The 20,871-nt window shown below is 66.2% G+C and overlaps 3 protein-coding genes across 6 annotated transcripts; 1 reads left to right on the top strand and 2 right to left on the bottom strand.

The window, feature by feature from the left end:
* Positions 1-4: 4 nt before the first annotated feature.
* ZBTB3 (zinc finger and BTB domain containing 3) lies at positions 5-17,505 on the top strand. Of its 3 annotated transcripts, none has more exons than XM_053277939.1 (2): positions 5-1,172; positions 15,314-17,505. In XM_053277939.1, the coding sequence occupies exon 2, from the start codon at positions 15,352-15,354 to the stop codon at positions 16,792-16,794; it is 1,443 nt and encodes a 480-aa protein (XP_053133914.1). In that variant the 5' UTR covers positions 5-1,172; positions 15,314-15,351; the 3' UTR covers positions 16,795-17,505. The 3 variants fall into 3 exon arrangements, with proteins under 3 accessions (XP_053133914.1, XP_053133913.1, XP_053133915.1); XM_053277938.1 differs by lacking the exon at positions 5-1,172 and adding an exon at positions 13,081-14,375; XM_053277940.1 differs by lacking the exon at positions 5-1,172 and adding an exon at positions 14,332-14,371.
* On the bottom strand, positions 3,091-13,993 carry LOC128337198 (5'-3' exonuclease PLD3-like). Of its 2 annotated transcripts, XM_053277935.1 has the most exons (14): positions 13,827-13,993; positions 12,934-13,209; positions 10,770-10,967; positions 10,139-10,204; positions 9,704-9,952; positions 9,296-9,483; positions 8,704-8,887; positions 8,476-8,590; positions 7,841-7,968; positions 7,220-7,420; positions 6,825-6,964; positions 5,602-5,767; positions 5,014-5,113; positions 3,091-4,573 (listed from the first exon to the last, which is right to left on the bottom strand). In XM_053277935.1, the coding sequence occupies exons 2-14, from the start codon at positions 13,018-13,020 to the stop codon at positions 4,326-4,328; spliced, it is 2,070 nt and encodes a 689-aa protein (XP_053133910.1). In that variant the 5' UTR covers positions 13,021-13,209; positions 13,827-13,993; the 3' UTR covers positions 3,091-4,325. The 2 variants fall into 2 exon arrangements, with proteins under 2 accessions (XP_053133910.1, XP_053133912.1); XM_053277937.1 differs by lacking the exons at positions 10,770-10,967; positions 13,827-13,993 and having other exon boundaries at positions 12,934-13,463.
* Positions 17,498-20,551, bottom strand: LOC128337201 (microtubule-associated proteins 1A/1B light chain 3C-like). Its single transcript, XM_053277943.1, has 4 exons — positions 20,403-20,551; positions 20,120-20,175; positions 19,371-19,477; positions 17,498-19,243 (listed from the first exon to the last, which is right to left on the bottom strand). The coding sequence occupies exons 1-4, from the start codon at positions 20,440-20,442 to the stop codon at positions 19,081-19,083; spliced, it is 366 nt and encodes a 121-aa protein (XP_053133918.1). The 5' UTR covers positions 20,443-20,551; the 3' UTR covers positions 17,498-19,080.
* Positions 20,552-20,871: the final 320 nt, after the last annotated feature.

The raw sequence follows: 20,871 nt of genomic DNA on the forward strand, positions 1-20,871 counted from the left end.
CGGGGGCCTCCCCTCCAGGCGCGGCTGAGCCACCACCACCCCCCTCAGCAGCAGCCTCCTCCTCCTCCTCCTCGTCCCCAGCTAGAATCGCCTTTTCTTGTCGCTGGGGACGATGGGAGTTGTAGTTCAGCCACACCTGGAGGCCCCCAGGTGGGGACACTGCTGGGTCGGAGCGCTGGAGGAGGGCCAGCCCCGGGCCCAAGAACCGAGCCCACATCCCCGTCCAGCCTCCGAAAGGCTCCCTGGGTGACTGCGGGCCACTGACCCACCTCACAGGGCGGTTGTGAGGAGGAGAAGCATAAGGCCTGTGGGCCAGGGCTCCCCCCCTCCCCCCCCAGGGATCCCCAGATGTTGCGGCTGCGGACAGCTCCCACAATCCCCTGCCACAGGCTGCAGGAGCTGAGGAGGCTGGGAGTGGTAGTCAAGCCCCTCATCCGGGAGGGAAGGCCGATGGTGTGGGCCGCGCTCTCTGGGCGGGTTGCGGGCCGAGCGGGGCCTAACCCTGCACCCCCCCCACCCAAAACAGAAAGGAAGGGGAGCCGCTCTGCCCGCTGGGCCTAGAATCCCTGGGCAGCGGCAGCCGCCTGAGTCAGGCCGGCCTTGTCTCTGGGGGTGCCGGCCCTGCTGCCCCTCAGGAGCCCTCCCTTCCTCTAGTGGGGACCACCCTGCTGTCGCCAAGGACAGCCTCCCTTTTGAAAGGCCACACTGAGGGGCCCACCCCAGAGACAGAGGGGCTGCTGCTCTGCCCCACCAGGCCTCGCCCCCCACCCCCACAGTGGCAGGCAGGCCCACCACAGGGCAGGAGGAACGGCCCACCGCGCTCCTGGCCGACTCGGGGAGGAGCTTTCCAGAGCCCCCGCTGGCTGCCCCTTGAAGCAGGGGGTGAGGGGCCAGCCCACCTCCGGGGCTGCTCTCCTGGGAGAGGAGGAGGGGTCCGGCTCGGCCTTCCTCACGGCTGGGCTCCTGCTGCTGGGGGGCCAGAAGGAGAGGCACTTCTCACACGCCCAGAGGCCCTCTCTTCACCACACCAAGGGGGTGCCCATCAGTCAAGGGCCTCTCCCCAGGGCGCCCACCCTCCGTGACGGGGCTGCGGTGAGGCAGAGGACGCTGGGACGCCGTGGGCACCACCGCGTCGGGATGGAGGCTTCGGAGGCGAGAGCATCTGTGTCGGGGTGAGTGACTGCCTGCTGTTTTCCTCTTCCAGTGGGCCACAGCTCCTCTGCCTGCCCAATAGACCTTCAGAGACCCCTCCTGCTCTGGAGCTCCCCCCCCCATGTCCCACCTTTGGGGACGAGGCCTGCCTGTACCAGAGGGAGGGTCTCCCCCCACCCCCCACGGTGGGCCCACTGGATGCTCTCTGGCTGGTCCCAAGCTCCTTGGCCCTAGAAACAATTCCTATAAATTACATACCTATAAATAACTGCTTGGTGGACTCTTTGGTTGACAAGCAGTATATTCCTAAATATATTTATTATTATTGATGATGATGATGATGCTATTTACACAGTTTACCAGATATTATTGGGTACTTGAGTTATTGGGCCCTTCCCAAGGGTGTAGGATAACGAAAGAAGAATTCAAGAGAGCGTCGCCGTCTCTGTGCTGTCCCGAGTAGGGTAGTGTGGCCGTCTGTCGTGGATGTGTGGTGATTGGATTGATGCCCGAGGTGTCGAGGTGGCGTTCAAGTGCTTTGGGTGCTGCACTAAGGGCACCCACGACTGTGGGCTCCACTCTTGCTTTCTTTTCCCAGAGCCGCTCAGTTTCAGTCTGGAGGTCTTGTACTTAGTCATTTTCTCCAATTGTTTTTTGTTGACTGGAGAAAATAACTAAACTTATTCTAATTACTACTACTACTACTTCTAAGGTAAAGTGTGCCGTCGAATCGGTGTCAGCTCCTGGCGTCCACAGACCAGCCCTGTGGTTGTCTTTGGTAGAATGCAGGAGGGGTTGACCGTTGCCTCCTCCCTTGCAGGATGAGATGATGATGCCTTTTAGCATCTTCCTAGATCGCTGCTGCCCAATATAGTGCCAGTGGGGATTCGAACCAGCAGCCACCTGTTTGTGAGTCAAGCATTTCCCCACTGTGCCACTTAAGGTGACATGACTACTTCTGCTACTACATATATCAATTTTATACTGCTTATCATTATTAATTATTATTATTATTATTATTAATTCGATTTCTATGCCGCCCTTCCAAAAATGGCTCAGGGTGGTTTACACAGAGAAATAACAAAAAAATAAGATGGTTCCCTGTCCCCAAAGTGCTCACAATCGAAAAAGAAACCATAAGACAGACACCAGCAACAGTCACTGGAGGGATGCTGTGCTGGGGGTGGAGAGGGCCATTTACTCTCCCCCGCTCAATAAAGAGCATCACCACGTTAAAAGGTGCTTGTTTGCCAAGTTCGCAGGGGTTTATGGCATACCTGTTTATTTTATAGTGTTTATGGAAGATCATATCATATATAAATATCTTTCATAAAATATATCAAGGGGGCTTTGAGAATCACCGGTCCGGGAGCCGGAAGAGTCCTGTGTCCATACAGGAAGCGGAGGGGGTGTGAAACGAGGGTGTGCTCCCTCCCACTGAACCTTGGTGCCCACTTTGCTGCCATTCATAGGAACCAAGGCAGCTGCCTTCTACTGAGTCAGACCCGTGGTCCAACTAGCTCAGGGTTGCCAACTCTGACTGGCAACGGCTCTCCCCGGTTCCAGGCAGGGGTCTCTCCCAGCCCTCCTTGGAGAGGCGGCTGCTGCTGCCGGCAGGGACTGAACCTGGTGCCTTCCGTCGACCAAGCAGGGGCCCTGCTGCCCGTGAGCTTTGGCCCCCTCCCCTCAGGTGGCCACCCATCCAAATGCTATCCCAGGCGGGCCCTGCTCAGCAATCCGTGCTCCCGAAGGCGCAAGACCGGCTCTCCGCCACCTCTTCAGCGTCCTGAGCTGCCAAATTCAGACGTCCGGGTTGTGTCCCAAAGGAACACCAATCCCGCCCGAGGGCAAGGTGCACACAAAGAAGACACACACACACAATGGACACTTCTTTATTAAAAATGTTCGCCCTATCAAAAATAAACTCTGCAAAGGTCAGCCAGCGCCCCCCCTCCCCCCTCCAAGCTTCCCGCACCCCCAAAGAGGGCGGATTCTGCTGCTTCCAGAAGTGCGGCCAGAGGACGGCCCCGATGCCTGCTGGCCCCAAGCGCGTTCCCTGAGTGGAGCAATGCTGGACGGTCCAGAGGGAGAGGCCTCCCCCCACCCGACGGATCCTGCTCCCTGGCGCCTGGGAGGACCCCCAGCCCGGCCTCCCTCTGCGTAGCTGCCCTGCTCAATAGCCCCCCACCCCCCCCCCCCACAGCTGCCCCAGCTCTGCCAAGCCCCAGCACACACACACACACCCGTGCCTGCCCCGAAATCCCTTCCGGGAGGCTGCCTACCCCCTGCCGCTAAGCCATCGCCCAGCCCCAAGGTGGGGCGCTGAGGAGCAGGAAAAGACGGGTGGGGGGGGCTGCTGCTGCTGCACACGGCCGCTGGGATGAGGGTTGGTGTCCCGAGGGGAGCCTGAGACCCCCGCCTTGGCCCGGGCTCCAAACCTCGATGGCAAGGACTGTGTGCAGCAGGCCCCTTCCCCCCCCGCCCCATTTTTCTCCAGCTCCTCCAGGGAGGGCCAGGCATCCCGGCCCCACCTCGCTGTCAGGGGCGGGCCGTTCTGGAGACTGGCCAGGACCCACGGAGGAGCCCAGCAGCTTCTTCCGGGGGCAGAAGGGGGCAGCCTCAGCGAGAGGCTCCCCTGGCTGTGGTCCCTGCCGCTGCTCCCCCATTCCGAGCGGCCCCTCGCCCTGTTGAGGCAGCCCCCCCAGGCAGGCAGGCCGGGCGGCACAGGGCAAGGAATCAGGGGCGGGCAGATTCCCTTCCCAGCCGGCCACAGCTTGCCCAAGTCCGCGAGGGTCCTTCTCCCCGGCCGGCGGAAGGAGCCTCCTTGCCTCACGGGCTTCGCTCCCTGCCCTGCCGCACCCACCCGCGGTCCTCATGTCCTGCCTAGAGCTTCAGCCCAGCCCAGCCCACCCCTCCCCAGCGGCCCAAAAGCCGTGGTGGCCACAGCCGGCCCTCCCGGGCCACTCTGCCAACGAGGCCTGGCGGGGCAGAGTTGTTGGGGCCGAAGGACGGAAGGAGAGCCCTGCGGGGCCAGAGCCCAGTGTCCGGCCTCCAGCGGGGGACAGCCTCCTCCGGGGAGACCCGCCCACCCAAGGCAGGAAGGCAAGGCAAGGCAAGGCAGGGGGACACACACACACACACACCCTGCAAGCCACAAAGGGTGGCTGCCAGCCTCAGGGCTCCGAGCCCGACTGCTGGGCCCCAGGCCCCGCAGCAGGCCGGCCTCCGTTCTCCGTGGCACACTTCCAGTGGTCGTGGAGCGGCAGAGCGTAGGGCGAGTCCCAGTCCCGGCGGAAGACCCCCTCCAGCTGCCGGCGCAGGCTGCTTCCCTGGGCTCCTCCTCCGGCCGCCTCCGTCTGGTTGATGACCAGCCCCACGCCGGTGGTGCGGGTGAAGTAATCTTCCGACCAGTTGGAGGTCCCTGGAGTGGGAGGAAACGCGCCCACGGAGGGAAGCTGCCTCATCCCGAGTCCAACCCTCCGTGCGTCTCGCTCAGGACGGCCAACACTGACTGGCAGCCGCTCTCCCGGGCTCCAGGGTCAGGGGCGAGGAAGGCGCCCGCTCAGGCCCCGGCTCCGAGGCCCTGCCCAGGACCAGCCCTTCCCAAGCCTAAGCCGACCAACAGTTGGGGGAAGAGCGCCGGCTTTTCCTTGACTTTTTAAAGGTATTCCGTTCAGATCCCGTCCGCCCGTCCTAGAGCGGCTCAGGGCAGTTTACGCCTCGGAGCCGGAAGGGAACTCGGAGGCCATCTAGTCCAGCCCCCGGGCAGAGAGGCCGGGTTCCTCCGAGGCCGCGAGGCTCCGTCTCGACCCAAAGGCAGAACTGGCCAGGCGGCCCCAGAGATCCCACCCCGCGACTCACCAATGTAGGCCACGCGGTCAGTCACCATGTACTTGTTGTGGTTGACGTGGGTGTAGGGGATCAGGGCTTCAGGCCCATCTTCAGGAAAGGCAAAGAGTTTCTGGACGGGAGGGAGAGGAAGTCACCTCCTTGTGGAAGGTGCCGTTTTGTGTGCCCCCCACCCCACCCGGGCTCCCAAGGGGCAGGCAGGCACTTGGCCTTCTCAAAGTGGAACACAGGAAGCTGCCACATACTGAGTCAGGCCCTTGGTCCATCTAGCTCAGGACTGTCAACCCAGGCTGGCAGCGCCTTCTCCGAGGTGGCAGGCAGGAGTCTCTCTCCGCCCTATCTGGAGATGCTGCCAGGGAGGGAACGTGGAACCTTCTGCAGGCAAGAGGCAGGTGCTTTTCCACTGAACTACGGCCCCATTATCCCCTTGGGGGAATATCTGACAGAGTTCCCCCATGGAGTCTCCCATTCAAATGCAAACCAGGGTGGACCCTGTTTAGCAAAGGGGGCAATTCAGGCTTGCTACCGCAAGACCAGCTCCTAGCCCCACATCCCCAGGCGCCCGAAGCGCCAGCCGCCTCCCCTGGCCCCAGAACTCACCACCTCAATGGGGCAGCTCAGCGGCTGGCGCCTGAGGACGGCGAGAGACTCCAGGTAGACGAAGGCCGCCCGGCGGGAGTGTCTCCAGCAGCTGATGAGGAGGCGCACGGCCACTCTCCTTTCGCAGGCCGCGGAACGCAAGGCGTCATCGATGGCGGGCCAGAACCTGCGAGGGGAGCAAGCCGAGCGTGAGGGGCCAAGGCGTCCTTCAGCCGCGGAGCCCAGAGCGAGGGCCGGCCCAAGAGCAAGGAAGGGCCTGAGAAGCCAGGGGGAGGGGGGCGGGCAGCAGCTGCAGAACGGGCGACAGGAAGGACTCCTCCAGAGAACGGGCAATCGGCCTGAGGAACCCACTGCCACAGGATTCGTGGAGGCCACTAGTTCAGAGCCCACCAACAGCGTTTCCTGCCTGGTAGCTCGGTTTCCCCATGCCAAAGACCCTGGGTTCACTCGTGGGCAGCAGCTTCTCCAGGGAGGGCTGGGCCAGACCCCTGAGCCTGGAACCCTGCAGGGCTGCTGCCCGCCTCCTCCTCTCTTCCCAGGACAGGCAGCTCTTGACTTGGGGGCCAGGAGAAGCCCCCCCCATCTCCCATCATCAGGTCAAGCTGGGGTTTGGCATTTGAGACCCCCCCCCCCCGCTCCTTCCTCCTGAAGGGGCCCAGATTTGCATGTCTAAAGGGGACCCATTGTGGGCAAGGGCAGCTTAGGCCTGTAGCCGGAGCCCCCATGACAAAGGCCAGAAACGCTCCCCATTGGGTGACAAAGGGCAGGATGGGCGCAGGGGTCTCTCCCAGCTGGGCCCGGAGGGAGCAGCTTTCCCAGGCAGCTGGCCGGCTTCCCCGGGAGGCTTTGCGGCCAGGCTTTCAGGCGACTCTGAAGCTGCCCCCCAACCAACACAAAGTGGATTTGGTTTTTAAACCCCGGATTCAGACCTCGGGCTGCACTCTCACGCGAGAGCAGCAGGGGCTTGGAGGCGAATCGTCCGGCCCAGAGGTAGAAAGCCAGGTGTGGGGGAAACGTCCTGGAGAGGCTGCTGCCGGCGGGGCTGGACCTGGGAGGACCTTCTGGGTGCACAGGCGGGGCTCTGCCCCACCGAGCCACGCCCATCCCAGTGCCAACCTGGGCAGACCCTGCTGGGCCAAGGCGGCCATCAGTCCTGCTCCCCTTGTCCGGGGGGGGGGAGGTTAGAGAAGCAAGGGAACCACCCGCCCCCGCCCCAGGCTCACCGCCGGGGTCTGCAGAAGACACACTCGGGCTGGTAGTCCATCACGGAGACGGAGACAAACTCCTGCGCGTCCGCAATGGTGCTGACGATGGCAGCGAGGTCCGCGGTGCGGCCTTGGGAGCTCAGGGCCGGCGGGGAGCTCTGCAACCAGAGGGGGGGGCCTGTGACTCTGCCCAGATCGGGGGGGGTCTCCGAAACCCCCCCACCCCCTCTGCCTGCCGTTCCAGGTGTGATCCCTGAGTTTTGCACGAGTGTGGGTCATGCCAAGTCCACTCTGGTGCTTGGCTCCGTCCGTTTAGCCGTGTCCGGAAGAAGGGGCGGTCTGGGGGGTCCCAGGGATTCCCCGATGTGCTGGACTATGACTCCCATCCCGGGGGCAGCCGCGCTGGTGCTTACGGAGAGGTAGAGCTCAGCGCTGGTGCCGTTCAGCTGCAGCTTGAGGGGCTGCTCCCGGCTGGACTCGGCCGCCAGGCTGGCCGGCCACTGGGCGGGGATGGAGGCCCCCGGCTCGCCCAGCAGGCGGTAGATGGCAAAGACCCGGCGCAGGTCCCGGGCCAGGCAGCTGCAGTTGTACAGCACGGCCCCCAGCTCCTTCACCTGCAGGGCCAGAGAGAGGCCTGGTCGGCAGCCCAGCCCAGCCCAGCCGCCTCTCCCCCCCCCCCCCCGGTCCATCTCGCTCCGGACTGTCTGCCCAGACTGGCAGCAGCGGCTTCTCCCAGGCTGCAGGCAGGCGTCTCTCTCCCAGCCCTCTCTTGGAGATGCTGCCGCTGCTGCCAGCTGGGACCCAGAGGCCCTTCCCAGAGCGGCCCCAGGACCCCCTGCGGGGGGGGATCTCCGACAGGGCTGCTCCCACTTCTCGCCTCCCCTTCAGGTGCCTTCACCAGGGCGGGCCCTGCTCAGCTCGGGGGACCAGTCCCGCTGGCTGCCCCCAGAGCCGCTCTCTTCCTCCCGCCAGGGGGACGCCCACTGACAAGCCAGAGGGAGGGCCCCCCCGCCCCACCCCACCCCCGGCGGTACCTGGGTGAGGGAGCGCCAGTCCATGTTGGCGCTGCCCAGGTAGACGTGCTTCTGGTCGACCACCCACAGCTTGGTGTGCACGATCCCCCCGGTCAGCCGCTTCATGTCCACCAGGCGCACATCGGCACCTGCAGGGGGGGGAGCGACGGGGGGGGCCTGAGCGAACCGGACCGCCGACCCCCCAGCCAAGGCCCCCTGCCCTCTTCCACCCCCTCCCTCCCTCCCTCCCTCCCTCTTCGGGCCCCAAGAATCAGCATGAGCACCGTCAGGCAGCCAGGGCACTTGCACAACAACCCTGCACGGTGCACAAGGGCTCTTATGACCCCCCAATTGCAGCCGAGGCTGAGCCGCAGCGCCTTGCCCCCCTGGCCGCCTCCCCGAGTGGGTTCACGGGGGAGGCGTCTCCCAGAATCCCCATTGGGCCCAGCTGCAGCAGCTGAAGGGGATGATGGGAGCTGTAGTCCAGCACACCGGTGGGGGAGGCCAAGAGCTACCAGCCCCGCTGGGAGCGGCCTACACGGGCTGGCAGCAGACAGCGCCCTCCTGCTGGGGATGGCGTGCCGCTGGAGCCCCTCCCCAGCAGGGCGCGTGCCCCCCCCCCCCCGAGCAGCCAGCCCCGCCCGCCCGCTGCTGACCTTGAGCGGCCAACTCGCTCGTGTCATCCTCCGACATCTGGGGGCTGTTGACGGCAATGGCCAGCTCCACCCCGCGGGCCGGCAGGCCCAGCAGGGCCTCAAACACCTCGCGGCCCTGCAGGGGAGCAACGCAGTCGCAGGGGACGATGCTTAGAGAGTGCCGACCGGGCTTCGTCACGGCTCCTCTCCCCCCCGCCCGCCCGCCGGTGCCCCCCGCGAGCGGCCGACCTGCTGCGAAGAAGGGTCCCGCACGTGGATGTCGGCGCCGCGCAGGGTGAAGTAGAAGGCGGCGATCTCCACGCTGCTGGCGGCTCCGGCCAGGAGCTCCATCCAGGCCCCGAAGATGCTGGGGTGACGGACGCTGCCCGGCCCGTATTCCAGGCAGGCTGGGATGCTCTCCACCAGCACCACCCTGGGCCCAGAGAAGGGGGGGGGGCTCGGCTCAGGAAGGGCCTCCCCAAAGGCCTGAACCCAGCACCCCCCCCACACACACCCTGCCTTCCAGGAGGCCCTCGGAGGGCTGCCGTGACCCACTTTGCTGGCGGGACGCGTTTCCGAAGGGTCCTTTGGACCCCCCCCTTCCAGGCCTGGGGCAGATCAGCTTTTCGGGGGGGGGTCCCGTTGAGGGTCCTGCTTAGGGTCTTCCTTCTTGGGTAAAGAGGAGCCCGGAGGGAGGTCCAGGGTGGGGCTGCTGGCTAGGCGTGGCTCTGCTCAGCTGCTGCCCTGCCCCACCCCACCCCCTGGGAGAGCGCCCCCCCCGGGAGGGGGCTGCCTGTGCAATGTGCCACCCAGCCCCCCCCGCCCCCCCAGCCCCGCTTACCTGCACTGAGCGCTGCACTCTCCTCCGGGTTCCCCCCACAGGCTGGGCCATCGCCAGGGCCCAAAGCCCGTCAGCCCCAGGGAGGCGACCTCTGGGCTGCCGTATTCCCAGAAGAACCAGCAAGCAGCGGCCAGGGCCAGCACGGACAGGCAGCCGCAGAGGGTGGGCATCAGTGGAGGGAGGAGGCGCTGCCGGGGGGGAGAGCAGAGCAGAGGGGGGGCTTCAGTGGGGTGGGGGCTGCAAGCATCGCCTGGGCCCCTCCCAGGTCAGCGCAGGGGCTGGGGTCTCCCTTGGGTTGCCCTTTGGACTGGGAGCCTCTTGGGGCAGGGAACCACCTCCTCCTCCCTTCTGCCAGGTGAGGCCTTCGGCTGGGAAAGCCGCCCAGAAGCAAAGCTGTCGGCCCCCTACCTGTCTCCCCGGCCCGGGTGGCCTGGTGGGGGCAGCCTCCTCCTTCCGGGCCAGGGGCGCTTTGGGCCTGGGGGTGAGCCCCACTGCCCGGGCCGGCGGCTGCTGCTGGGGCTCCTGGCTCGCCCCTGGCGGGGGGTGGCTGGCCGTCTCTTCGGGCTGGGCGCTCCTCCACAGGCGGGCCCCCTCCGGCACCTGCAGCCGGGCCCGCCTGTCTGTCACCACGCCCCACTCCAGGGTCGGCTTCTGCAGCTGGGGGGGGGGGGCGGTTAGGGTTAGAGTTAGGGGTTAGGCCGCACGGGGGGCTGGCTGGGAGCTCCTGGGCCCTGCAGATCATACCCACAGCCTCCCCCCCCCCCGCCGCCGCCCCACACACCCTGACCCTCCTGGGCCCTCCTGATGCAAGACCCGCTCCCCCCCCCGCCGCCCTTTGGTTACCTGTGGGTCGGGAGCTGCTTCCTGCTGTGGGGGGCCGTCCAGTCTCTTCAGCCTGACAAAGGGCGGCTGCAGAGGGGGAGAGCGGGGCTCAGTCTCCGCTTCCACCCAGGGCCCCCCCCCCCCAGCCGGCCGTCTTCTGCCTCCTGCAAGCCGCCTGGCCACAGGAGGGAGGCAAGGGCTTCCTGGGCCTCCCTGCGGAGAAGGCCCTTGCCGGGAGGAGCAGGGGGCACAGCCGGAGGAGCGGCCCCTCGCCCTCCGGGACCCTGGCTGGCAGCAGCAGCAGCTCCAGGCCAGGCTGGTGGGAAAGAGCCCTGCGCTTGCCTGAAGCCCCGGAGAAGCCGCTGCCAGGAGGAGCAAAGGTCGGGCCGCGTCCTTCCTCCCTAAGGGCTAGGGGAACCCTCCGGCGGGGTGTTCCCTGCAGGGGAGGGGGCCGTAGCCCAGCGGGAGAAGCTCCCAGGTGCCATCCCTGGCTGGCAGCATCTCCGGAAACACCCCTGAGCCCGAAAACCTGGGAGAAGCTGCTGCCAGCCTGTGTAGGCAAGGCCCAGCGAGAGGGACTTCCTCGGTCCCGAAGGGCCCCAGCTCGGCAGCGGGGCCATCGCATGTCTGGCGTGTCCCCCGGAAGACTCACCCGGGGGCTGCCTCCTTCCTGCCTCTCGGGCTCTGGCCCCAGCTCAGCCCCGCGGGGAGGGCTGCCGGGCGAGGGCTCTCGGGCGGAAGGAGCCGGCTTCCTGTGGGCGCGGATGCTCTCTCGGGGCTGGAGGGCCTCCTCCTCCTTGTCCGCCATGCTGCTCCCTCTTGGGCGGGGGGGCTCCTTTGGGGCCTGTGGCTGAGAAAGTGCCGAGAGCGCCGTGCATCACGCAGGGCCCCGGCGGGGGGACACGGGGCGGCTTCCCACCACCCCCCCGGGGCTGCAGAGGGGGCGCCATGCCCGCTGGGCCTTTGGGCCCCTCCCGGGGAGCGAGGACAGAGCGAGGCAGCCGCTGCCCCCCCCCTGCCCCGCGGCTTGGGGTTATTTTGGGAGGCCGTTGACTTCCCTCCTCCTCCTGCAGGCACTCAAGCGTGCACTCATCAACCGGGGGGGGCAGCATTGCTTGACACACCCCTCAGTCAGTGACCGGGCCCCCCCCGGCTTGCACGCCCACGGTCCCCCCCCCCACCGTCCGTCTGACAGGGCTGGGGAAAGGGCCCTGCCTGGAATCCTGGAGAGCCCCTGCTGCCAGTCAGTGCAGACAACCCTGAGCTAGGCGGACCAGGGGCTGGACTCAGTCGGAGGCAGCTCCCTCGGTTCTGGGCTGCTAGGAAGGAGAGTCTTCTACCAATGTCTGTGTCGGGCGGGTGGGAGGGGGGGTTTGCTCAGCCTTTGGCCACCAAATGGTGCAGCGGGGAAGCGACTTGCCTAGCGAGCCAGAGGTTGCTGCTTCAAATCCCTGCCGGTCTGTTTCCCGGACTATGGGGGGGGCGGGAATGGACACCACCTCTATTGGGCAGCAGCGATCTAGGAAAGGTGCAGAAAGGCGAGCGCGGGAGGAGGCAGCGGTCCACCCCGCCTGCAGGATTCCATGTCTATCCCGCCCTCCCTCCTCCTCCTCCTCCAGCCAGTCTCATGAGGCTGAAGGGGGATTGGAACGCGGGTCCTAGTCCGGCACTCTAGCCGGGACCCCACGCTGGCATTCTGCCAAAACCCAGCCCAGGGCTCTGTGGGCGCCTGGAGCCAGCACAGGGTCCCCCCTCCCATGATGAGGAGCCCGTTGGGGACGGGCAGCCCTCTCGTCAGGAGTTCCTGCCTCTGGGAATGTGAAGCGCCTTGGGAAGCGGGCTGGGAAGGCAAGGGAGTGTCCGCAGGGGTCGCGCCCAAGGCCGGGGCTGGCCGCCCTCCTGGGAGTTGCCACAGGCGGGCAGGCGGGCCCTTCAGCAGAGATAGCAGGGGGGAGGCCTCTCTGCCCGCCTTCGGCAACCGTTTCCTGCCTGCCTGCGCAGAGCCTCGCCTCGCCCGCTGGGCTGCCTCCACCCGCCCGGCTCCAGAGGGCAGGGCCCCTCCCAGCCCTCCCCTCCCGGGGTCGGGTCGGGGGACCCCCTGCGTGCAAAGCAGGAGGGCAGCCGCCCTGGGCCGGGCCCTTTTGCTTGCTGGGGCCAGCGGTGGTCCTCGCGGGAGGCCCGTCCTCACCGCACAGCTCTACCAGGAGAATGGGCAGCCACTGGAGAAACCCAGCCGCCTGGCTGCCCAGGGGTCTAAAAGGCGAACCCTGAGAAAACCCGGCCCTAGAGATCCCTCTTCCCTATGGTGTCTATTTGTCAACAGTCCCCGGGACTGGAGCCTTCGCAGGCGTGTTAGGCCAGGCGGCCCCAGCCCAGGTCACCACCGGCGGTCTCCACGGGCCTGTCCCGCTGCCACGCAGCAGGGATCCCCTTGACCCTGGGCCAGACCTCTGCTCCCCCTTGTCCGGGACTGCCTGCTCTGGCTGGCAGCAGCCCCCCCCCCAAGAGAGGCCTTTCCCTGCGACCCAAGAGCCTTGTGCCCAGAAGTTGCCAGGGGTGGAACTTGGGACCTCCGGCACACAAGAGACTATGTACTCTGACCTGGAGAAGTGGTGCCGTCTCCGGAGTCAGGCCCTTGGTCCACCCAGGCCACTCTGACCTGCTCTGACTGGCAGCTGCTGCCCAAGGTCTCAGGTGTGCGGGGGAGGCCTTTCCCAGCCTCACAGCCTGAGGGGCTTTCGCCCGAGCGCCTGGGCCTTCAAGCCACCAGCGGCAGCCTTTCCCTGCCAGGGCAACTCCCTGCCACTCCGCCTCACCTGCTCCTCGGCTTTCCCCTGCTGCAGGCGGCCGCGGGCGGATCTTCTCAGGGGGGTGTCCGCTCGCACCGGCTCCTTCTTCCTCATCTCGGGGCCGCCAGGGTGGGAGGGGGGAGCCCAGGGGAGGAATTCCACCGGGGGGTGGGGCGGGGGCTGCTGGCGGGCACCTGCTGCGCTCCGGGAGGGCCGCCCAGACGGGTCAGGAGGGAGCTGTCAGGCCAGTGCCAACGCCAGGCGGCAGCCAGACGTTAGCCGGTTCAAAAAGCAGCCCTGGGTCTGTTTGAAAGGACGGGCAGCAATTGGCTGGCAAGCGGCAGCCGACGCCTAGTGGCCGCTTGGAGGAAGGGGAGGCGGAGGACGGAAGCAGAGGCTGCTCCAGGCATCGGCTGGCGGACGCCCAGCCAGCCCAGCCAGCGCCAGGCCCCCATCGGGGGGGGGGAGCGTGGAGGTGGCAGCCACACCAGGACAGCGGCAGACACGGGCCCCCTCCCGGGAAGGAGAAGGAGAGGGAAGCAGCAGCAGCAGCAGCCACCCCCTGGCTCACGGCCCCCCCCCACCCAGGCAAGGAGAGCGCAGCAAGCCGAGGCCTTTCTGCGCTCAGCCCGGCTGATGGCTCTGCAGAGTCCGGCCAGGTGGGGCGAGTGGGCTGCAGAGGCCAGGCCAGCCGGCCAGCCCTTCAGCCGAAGAAGACCCGGCCTCCGAGAGAGGCGGGGCAGCTCACCCTGCAGGCCAGAGCCCAGGCGGAAGCTGACCCAGGGCCCCCCTGCCAAAGACACCCCACCACCACAGAGGGCAAGGCCAGCCACCTCGCAGAGAGCTCAGGAGGCTGGAATGCTGTGTGGTTGGAACCAAGATCCCACCCTGGATTACATTGTGAAACTTTATCCCAGCACCTCTGCAAATCATGCCGCTCTTGACCTCAAAAGCACTCTGCCCATGCTCAGAGGCACTGTGCATCTGAACGGCTCCTGCCTCCGCCTTTTCAGGCACCCCTCTGTTTTTAAAAGAAAACAAAGCCTCCCACGAGAGTGAACGTCTCCTGGCCCTGACGGGGATTCCTTGGCTCCGAGCGCCCCCTCGTGGAGAAAGGCTTCCCTGCAAACTCTTTATTTAGCTGGGCGCCTCCAATCCGAAGCCGCGGCGAGCATCATAAATGACAGCCACCGGCTAGCCCAATCGGAAAAGGCAGCCGTCAAAGGCCTGCCCGCCACTCCGCGCCCACCTTCCCGTTCTTCCCAATAGGTCGCTTTCAAACCCAGTCGGCTCCGGGTTGGGCGAAAGCGGTAACGGATAACCAAGCCGGCCAATGGGCGTCGGGAGCGGGCGGGCCGAGAGGGGAGGCGTGGAGGCGAGAGTAGGGCTGTCCCCTGCGAGAGTGGCAGGGGTGGGCGGCCAATCGGGGAGCTGGGGGCGTGTCCCGGGAGGCCTCTGCTTTGTGGTGGGTAAGTGGGGGGCAGAGGGGCTCCTGCGCCGCCCGAGGCACCCCCTGTTGGGGGGGAGGGAGAAGGGCGCCTTGGAAAACAGTAGAGAGTCGCTTGGGAGGAGGGGGGGTGCAAATTCCCCCTTGCAAGGGGGAATCCCGATGAAGAGGGCCCTCAGGGGCACACCCGGGCTGGGGCTGTAGGGTGCGCAGAGGGGACCGGGTGGCTGGGTCAGGGGAGGCGAAAGACCGGGCCTGGCGGGGCTGCGGGATTCGAATGGGGTCCATGGGGCAGAGCGTCGAGTCAACAGCCCCCCCCCCCCCGTGCACCCAGGTGGCAGACGCAGAGAGCAGGGGCTTCAGGGGATCCGCAGAGTGCGAGGAACCTCGGAAGCTGCCTTCTGCTGAGCCAGGTCCTTGGCCCATCCAGCTCAGCGTGGTCTACACTGACTGGCAGCCGCTCTCCAAGGTTTCAGGCACAGAAGGGTCCCCCCAGCCCTACCTGGAGCTGCCGCTGCCGCCACCACCAGGGATCGAATCCGGGGCCTTCTGCGTGCCAAGCAGATAGTCTGCCACTGGGCTGTGGCCCCCTCCCCTGGTGGGGGGATCTCTTGCAGGGCTCCCATGGAGCCCCCCACCCAAATGCAAAGTAGCGCAGCCCCTGCTCAGCAAAAGGGACCATTCCTGCTCGCTACCGCAGGACCGGCTCTCCCAGAGCCCAGCCAGAGTTGGGGGGCACAATCTCAGGAGCGGGGCGAACCTGCGGTGGGTCTCTCCAGCTGTGGCTGGATGGTGACACGAGGGGTTTCCCTATGTCGGCCAGGGCCCCCAGAACCTGGCCCAAGCCTCTTGCCTCCCGCAGGAGCAGCAGGCTGCCTGCTCGGGCTGTGCGCAGCCCCCCCCCCCCCAACGCCCGCCCCGCCATGCTGCCTCCGTCCTCTCTCTCTCTCTCTCTCGCAGGCTGCAAGGCTCTCCTGTCTGCCCGCCGCCTCCGGAGCATGGAGTTCCCCGAGCACAGCCAGGCCCTGATGCGCAGCCTGCGGGAGCAGCAGCAGGGGGGCTTCCTGTGTGACTGCCGGGTGGTGGTGGGCAGCGCCCAGTTCCTGGCGCACCGGGCCGTCCTGGCTGCCTGCAGCGCCTTCTTCCACATGTCCTACCAGGAGCGGCTGGAGAGGCGGGAGGTGGTGTGCATCAACAGCGAGATTGTCACGGCGCCGGCCTTCGGGCTGCTGCTGGACTTCATGTACCAAGGCCGGCTCTCCTTCCGCCACACGCCGGTGGAGGACGTCCTGGCCGCCGCCAGCTACCTGCACATGAACGACGTCGTCAAGGTCTGCAAGAAGAAGCTGCAGGCCCGGGCCCTGACCGAGGCCGACAGCACCAAGAGGGAGGAGGAGGAGGAGGAGGAGGCCCCCGGCAGCTCCCAGCTGCTGCCCAGCAGCCCCTCCAAGGGCCCGCTGCAGGCCCCCGAGGCCCAGCCCTTGCCGCCGCCGCCGCCTCACCCGTGCGGAGGAGCAGAGCAGACACATAAGGAGGAGTGGAAGGGGGCAGAGCGAGCGGGCCCCCTGGAGGAGCCCGGGGCCTCCTCCTTGGCAGACACCACCCAGCCCGGCATGGAAGGCGACTCCCCCCCCGCCAGGCCCCCCCCGCCCCGCCTGGCCGACGTCTCCCTCTCCAGCCCCAGCAGCTCCACCGAGAGCGGCTTGCACAGCTGCTTCCCCCTGGGGAGTGGGGCTGCTCCCGAGGGGCCTTCCCGCCCCGAGCCCGCTCCGGAGAGGGGTGTGGGGCAGCGGGCGGGGGCCCTGGGCGGCCTGTCCTTCCCCAGGGAGCCCGGGGGCGGTGGCAGCAGGCCCCCCGCCAAGGTCAAGGTGGAGGCCATTGTGATCTCCGACGAGGAGCCCGAGACGGGGGAGCCGCCGGAGGGCCGCCGGCCAGAGAGCGCCTTCCTGCGGTCCGCCATGGAGGCCGGGCTGCTGGCCGGAGGCTGCGGCGGCCGCCCCCCCGCAGACAGCTTGGAGGAGCCCGGCGGGCTGGAGGAGGTGTCCTTGGAGGGGGGCGGCGGTGGCGGCGGCGGCTTCCTGGCCCAGGAGCCCCTCCCCTACCACCTGCTGCCCGTGCCCAGCAGCAGCCAGGGCTTCCCCGGCCTGGGGACGCCGCCCCCCCTCCACGACCAGCTGTACCTGCCGGACTACGAGGCGCACCCCAACTTTGGCATCTTTGCCGAGGACGTGCCCACCTGCAAGACCTGCGGCAAGACCTTCTCCTGCTCCTACACCCTGCGGCGCCACGCCACCGTCCACACCCGGGAGCGGCCCTACGAGTGCCGCTACTGCATGCGCAGCTACACCCAGTCGGGAGACCTCTACCGGCACATCCGCAAAGCCCACCACGAGGACCTGGCCGCCAAGCGGTGCAAACAGGACCTGGAGAACCCCTCCTAGGATGAGGGGCAGGCAGGCGCAGGCCCACCGGGCCAGGGCGGCGGAGAGGCAGGTGCCTGGCCCAGGGACCGAGGCCGCTTCCTGGGGCCTCACCTTGACCTTGGGATCCAGGGTCCTGCCGCACATACTTTGGAAGAAGCCACGCCCTCTGAACCTGGAGGGCGGGGGGGGGGAGGAAGGGTTTTCTGTATTTATTGGCGGCCAGGCACCTGAGATTTTAGCTCCCCCGGTGGTCTGTCCGAGGGCAGTGGCCAGAGAACAGGAACGCTTTTTGCCAAGAACTTCACTCGGCTGAAGAAAGCAAGTTGCTAGTCCTCGTGATTGCAGCAGGGGGAGCTCTCTCTCTGCACTCTCCCACCGTGCGGAGTGAGCGGGGGGGGGGGGGGCTTTTTGACCCCGGACCCCCTCCTCAGTGTGACGGCCCCCCTGCTGCTGCATTGGTGTTTCTGTTTTACGCATGGGGGGAGAGAGTCAGAGGCTTGCCCAAGTGCCCCCTCCCCACCCACCAATTTGTGGATGCTGAGCTGGGACAGGAACTGCCTCCCCCCCACCACCGTGCTCCCACCTGCCAGAGCACAGCGCCACTGCCAGCCAGCCCCCCATGTCCGCCCGCGTGTCTCTCTGCTCTGTTGATTCTGTACCCAGCTGCCCAGCAGCCTTCACTGCCACGGACCTGCCGTCCCCAGTAAAAGAGGCAAACCAGGAAAACGCTCCTTGTGTGTGGGGTCTCTTTTCTCGGGGACGGGCACCGGCTGGCCTCTGGCGCCCTCCCCCTCCTGCCCTTTGTGGGGCACAAGCCCGGCTCCTCCCTGCCCCACCTGAGCGGGGCAAGAGTTTGGGGGCTGCGGCTGAGCCATCGCCAGGCGGGCTGGAAGGGGAGCCGAGAGAGGGCTCCTGTCGAGGGCCTTCTGGCTCCTTTTCCGGCTGCAGCCAGGTCATGAATCCCCATCGAGGGGCCCATTTACTCTGACAGGAAGCCCCCCCAAAAAACTTCCAGGCCAGAAGGCTTCCCGGAGACCCCCAGCAGCTTCCAGCCTTTCACCCCTGGCAGCTAACCTGGTTTGAAGGGGCTGGGGTGGGGGGGTCTCTCTCATGCAGGAGTCTGGGGGGGGGCTGAACCAGCCCCAAAGAGACCGACGGGGCTGCCCCACCCCTTTCCTAGATCAGCCTCCCTGGGGGTCTTCCAGAGGGTGCTGCAGGGCCGTTGCTGGTGGGGAACTGCCCGACTGCACCTTCCATCACCCCTGCCCTTTGCAGTGATGGGAGCGGGAGTCCAGCGTCTGGGGAACCCAGGCTGGCGTGTAAGCAGGAGGGGGCGGGCACAACCCCCCCACCCCCACCGGCCTGGAAGCATCTGATTGGCTCCAGCAGATGTGCTTCTGGGGGTGGGCCTGTGGCGGCTGTGGGGATGACTGTGCCATGGGGCCTGGGCAGAGGGTGCCTCCCCTGCTCTACAGCCTCTTGGGGGGACCCTCCACCAAGCATCCGGGCATCACCCCTCTGCCTTGACACCGACAGCAGCTTATAGAAGCCTAAAGTCCTAAAAAAAACCCCCACCCAGTACAAGGCAAGTCACACGCACACACCCCAGTGTCGGCACCCAGCCGGCATCCCTGGCTGCAGGTCCCCCCCCCCGGAGAGTCTCCTCCCTGCTGTGCTCTTGTGTGCATGTTTGTTCTCAGGCTCAGACCCCCCAGGGCAGAGGAAGGGGGTGGCTGGGATGAGGGGGGCACCCGAGAGCAGGCAGGGCAGCACGCCAGGGACAAAGAGACACAGGAAGCCACAGAAATCTCTTTAATCCCCTCCATCCAACATTACAGGCAAGAAAGCCCCCCTACCCCCCCCCCCCGGTGACTTGTGTGGGGCCTCCCCTCTCCTGCAAAAAACAAACCAGTGCTTGTCCACCCTGGACCCAGGAGCTGTGCAAAGTTTCTGCCCAACCTAGAGTGGTGGTGGTGGTGGTGGTAGCAATGTGATGGGCGGGGGGGGGGAGATGTCCCCCACTGGGTGTGTCCCCCCCCATCCATCCCCAGCAGGCTTTCTTCTTCCAGGGCCAGAGGGGGGCCACAGCTACCCCAGGGGCCCAAGCCAAGCAGGCCTGGAGTGGCTCCAAGCACGGGGAGGAGGCCGGCTTGGTGGGCAGGGAGCAGAAGGGGCTCTGCGGTGCTGCTGCGGAGAGAGCCAAGGGGGGCCCTCGGTCTGCAGGGGGCCAGGAAAAGAGGCAGTGGGGGGGTGGCCCAGCAGCCCGTCCAGATGAGCCCAACTCCCCCCCCCCGGAGGGCTCCCTCAGCCAAACATCTCCTGGGAAGCGTAGGCCATGTAGAGGAAGCCGTCCTCGTCCTGGTAGGCGGCGTAGACCTCCGCCATGGTGGCCGACATGCTGGCCAGGCTGTGGTTGCCGTCCACGAGGAAGTAGAAGGCCTGGCTGGAGCCCAGCGACATCCTGTTGCTGGGCGGGGAGAGAGGGGGGGACACAGTTGGCAGCGGCCCCCAGCCCCACTGCCAGACACCCCTCAGTCCATGGTGGGGGCCCCCCCCGCCCCAAGACCAGCCCCAGAGGCTGTGGAGAGGCTCACCGGATGATGGTGACAAACTGGCCCATGGTGAGCTCCTGGGGGACTAGAAACTTGATCTTGTTTAAAGCTGGCAACGACTTCTCTTTATGATAGCGCTCCAGAATGACCTAGGAGGAGGAGGAGGAGGAGGACCACGATGGGGGCAGTCTCACTCCAGAAGAGCGAAGGCCCAGTTCAGCCGTCTCTAGCAGTGGGCAGCCAGAGGAAGCTCATATACGCAGGCAAGACAAGGTGTGGGCGGCGGGGGGGGGGGAGAGGGGAACAGCCATTCCCCATTCTTCCTAGCACTCCGGTATACTGCCCCTGTCCCTGGAAGCTCTGTTCTACCACTAGTTCAGCCCCACACCCTTCACCAGTTCTTAGAGAGATGCTCCCCGCTCAGGTGTTTCAAGCCAGCATCAAAAGCTTTTTTCAGCCCCAGGCTGGGAGAAGCAATCCTTATTTTGGATTTCCAGAGGGCTGGTGATGATCATCACCATCAACTTTCCCTGCAACAGATCCCCTCTGCCACCACTGGCTGTTCACATTCCTTCCTGCCCTGCAAATTACTATCAGGCAACCCAAATTAAATCCAGATTAAGAGGAAAGAGACACCCCTGTGGCTGGGAGGAAGTCAAAGCACCCGAGGAGTTGAAGACAGAACAGGAGAGACCTTGAAGGCAGCGGCCCTGGACTACAACTCCCACCATCCCTAGCTACTGCAGACAGCCTCCCCCCACCAGAGACCCCACCCCACACTTGTTTGTTACCGGCAGCTTGCTAGGAAACTTGATCCGGATGGCAGCCACTTCGCTTTTTCTAGCCACTGAAAGAGTCAGAGCGGAGGGATGAGGAGGGCGCAGGAGCCAAAACCGCCCCCCCCGCGCTTTCTTGGGCGAAGTTATTCGCTTCCTGCAAACAGAGGGAGCCACGGAGCCCCCCGCCCAATTCACCCCCCCCCCGGGCCGGCAGCGGCAGGAGGCAGCACAGCAGCACCCGTCAAGAGCCACCCAGCCCCCAAGCGGAGCGTTACGCGGGAGGGGGGGGGCTTACCAAAGGGCTTGGTGTGCTTGAATGGGGGGAACGGGTCCATCTGGGGCGGGGGGGGGCGAAGAGACAGGCCAGAAGACGAGCAGCAGCAAGGCGGCCCGCGCGCCTCTGCAAGCGCTTAAATGCCGCCAGACGCAGCACGCCTGCCTCCGCCCAGAGCCGCCTGCCAAAGGCCTGCAGCTGCGGCTGCTTGGGTCCGGGCCGGCGGGGGGGGGGCACGGCCAGGCTCGCCCGTAGGGGGCTGACTGGCAGGAGGAGGCGCGCCACTGACCGAAGCGGAGCCCTTCTTCGAGCCTGGGCTGAAGCGATGGAACTCTCTGCCACGAGATAATACTCCGATGATGGCCCCTGGGAGAGGGTTAGGCTTATCAAGGGCTGGGAGCCAGAATGCTTTCGGATCGGCATGCCTAGCATTCCGCTTTTCAGCAAGAGTTCTGGCAGCGCAGTTGGCCGAGCAAAAGGTAACTGGAGA

Source organism: Hemicordylus capensis, chromosome 14 (assembly GCF_027244095.1).
Source record: "Hemicordylus capensis ecotype Gifberg chromosome 14, rHemCap1.1.pri, whole genome shotgun sequence".
NCBI classification, from domain to species: domain Eukaryota; kingdom Metazoa; phylum Chordata; class Lepidosauria; order Squamata; family Cordylidae; genus Hemicordylus; species Hemicordylus capensis.

Coding starts and splice junctions, on each gene's coding strand:
- LOC128337201 (XM_053277943.1), bottom strand. CDS start 20,442: ATGGACCCGTTCCCCCCATTCAAGCACACCAAGCCCTTTG. Junction 20,176..20,402: donor CAAGCACACCAAGCCCTTTG/GTAAGCCCCCCC, acceptor TGACTCTTTCAG/TGGCTAGAAAAAGCGAAGTG. Junction 19,244..19,370: donor CAGTTTGTCACCATCATCCG/GTGAGCCTCTCC, acceptor CTCCCCGCCCAG/CAACAGGATGTCGCTGGGCT.
- LOC128337198 (XM_053277935.1), bottom strand. CDS start 13,020: ATGAGGAAGAAGGAGCCGGTGCGAGCGGACACCCCCCTGAGAAGATCC. Junction 8,591..8,703: donor GGGACCCTTCTTCGCAGCAG/GTCGGCCGCTCG, acceptor GCTCCCCTGCAG/GGCCGCGAGGTGTTTGAGGC. Junction 7,421..7,840: donor ACTGGCGCTCCCTCACCCAG/GTACCGCCGGGG, acceptor CTGGCCCTGCAG/GTGAAGGAGCTGGGGGCCGT.
- ZBTB3 (XM_053277938.1), top strand. CDS start 14,240: ATGGGCGTCGGGAGCGGGCGGGCCGAGAGGGGAGGCGTGGAGGCGAGA. Junction 14,376..15,313: donor AGGCCTCTGCTTTGTGGTGG/GTAAGTGGGGGG, acceptor TCTCTCTCGCAG/GCTGCAAGGCTCTCCTGTCT.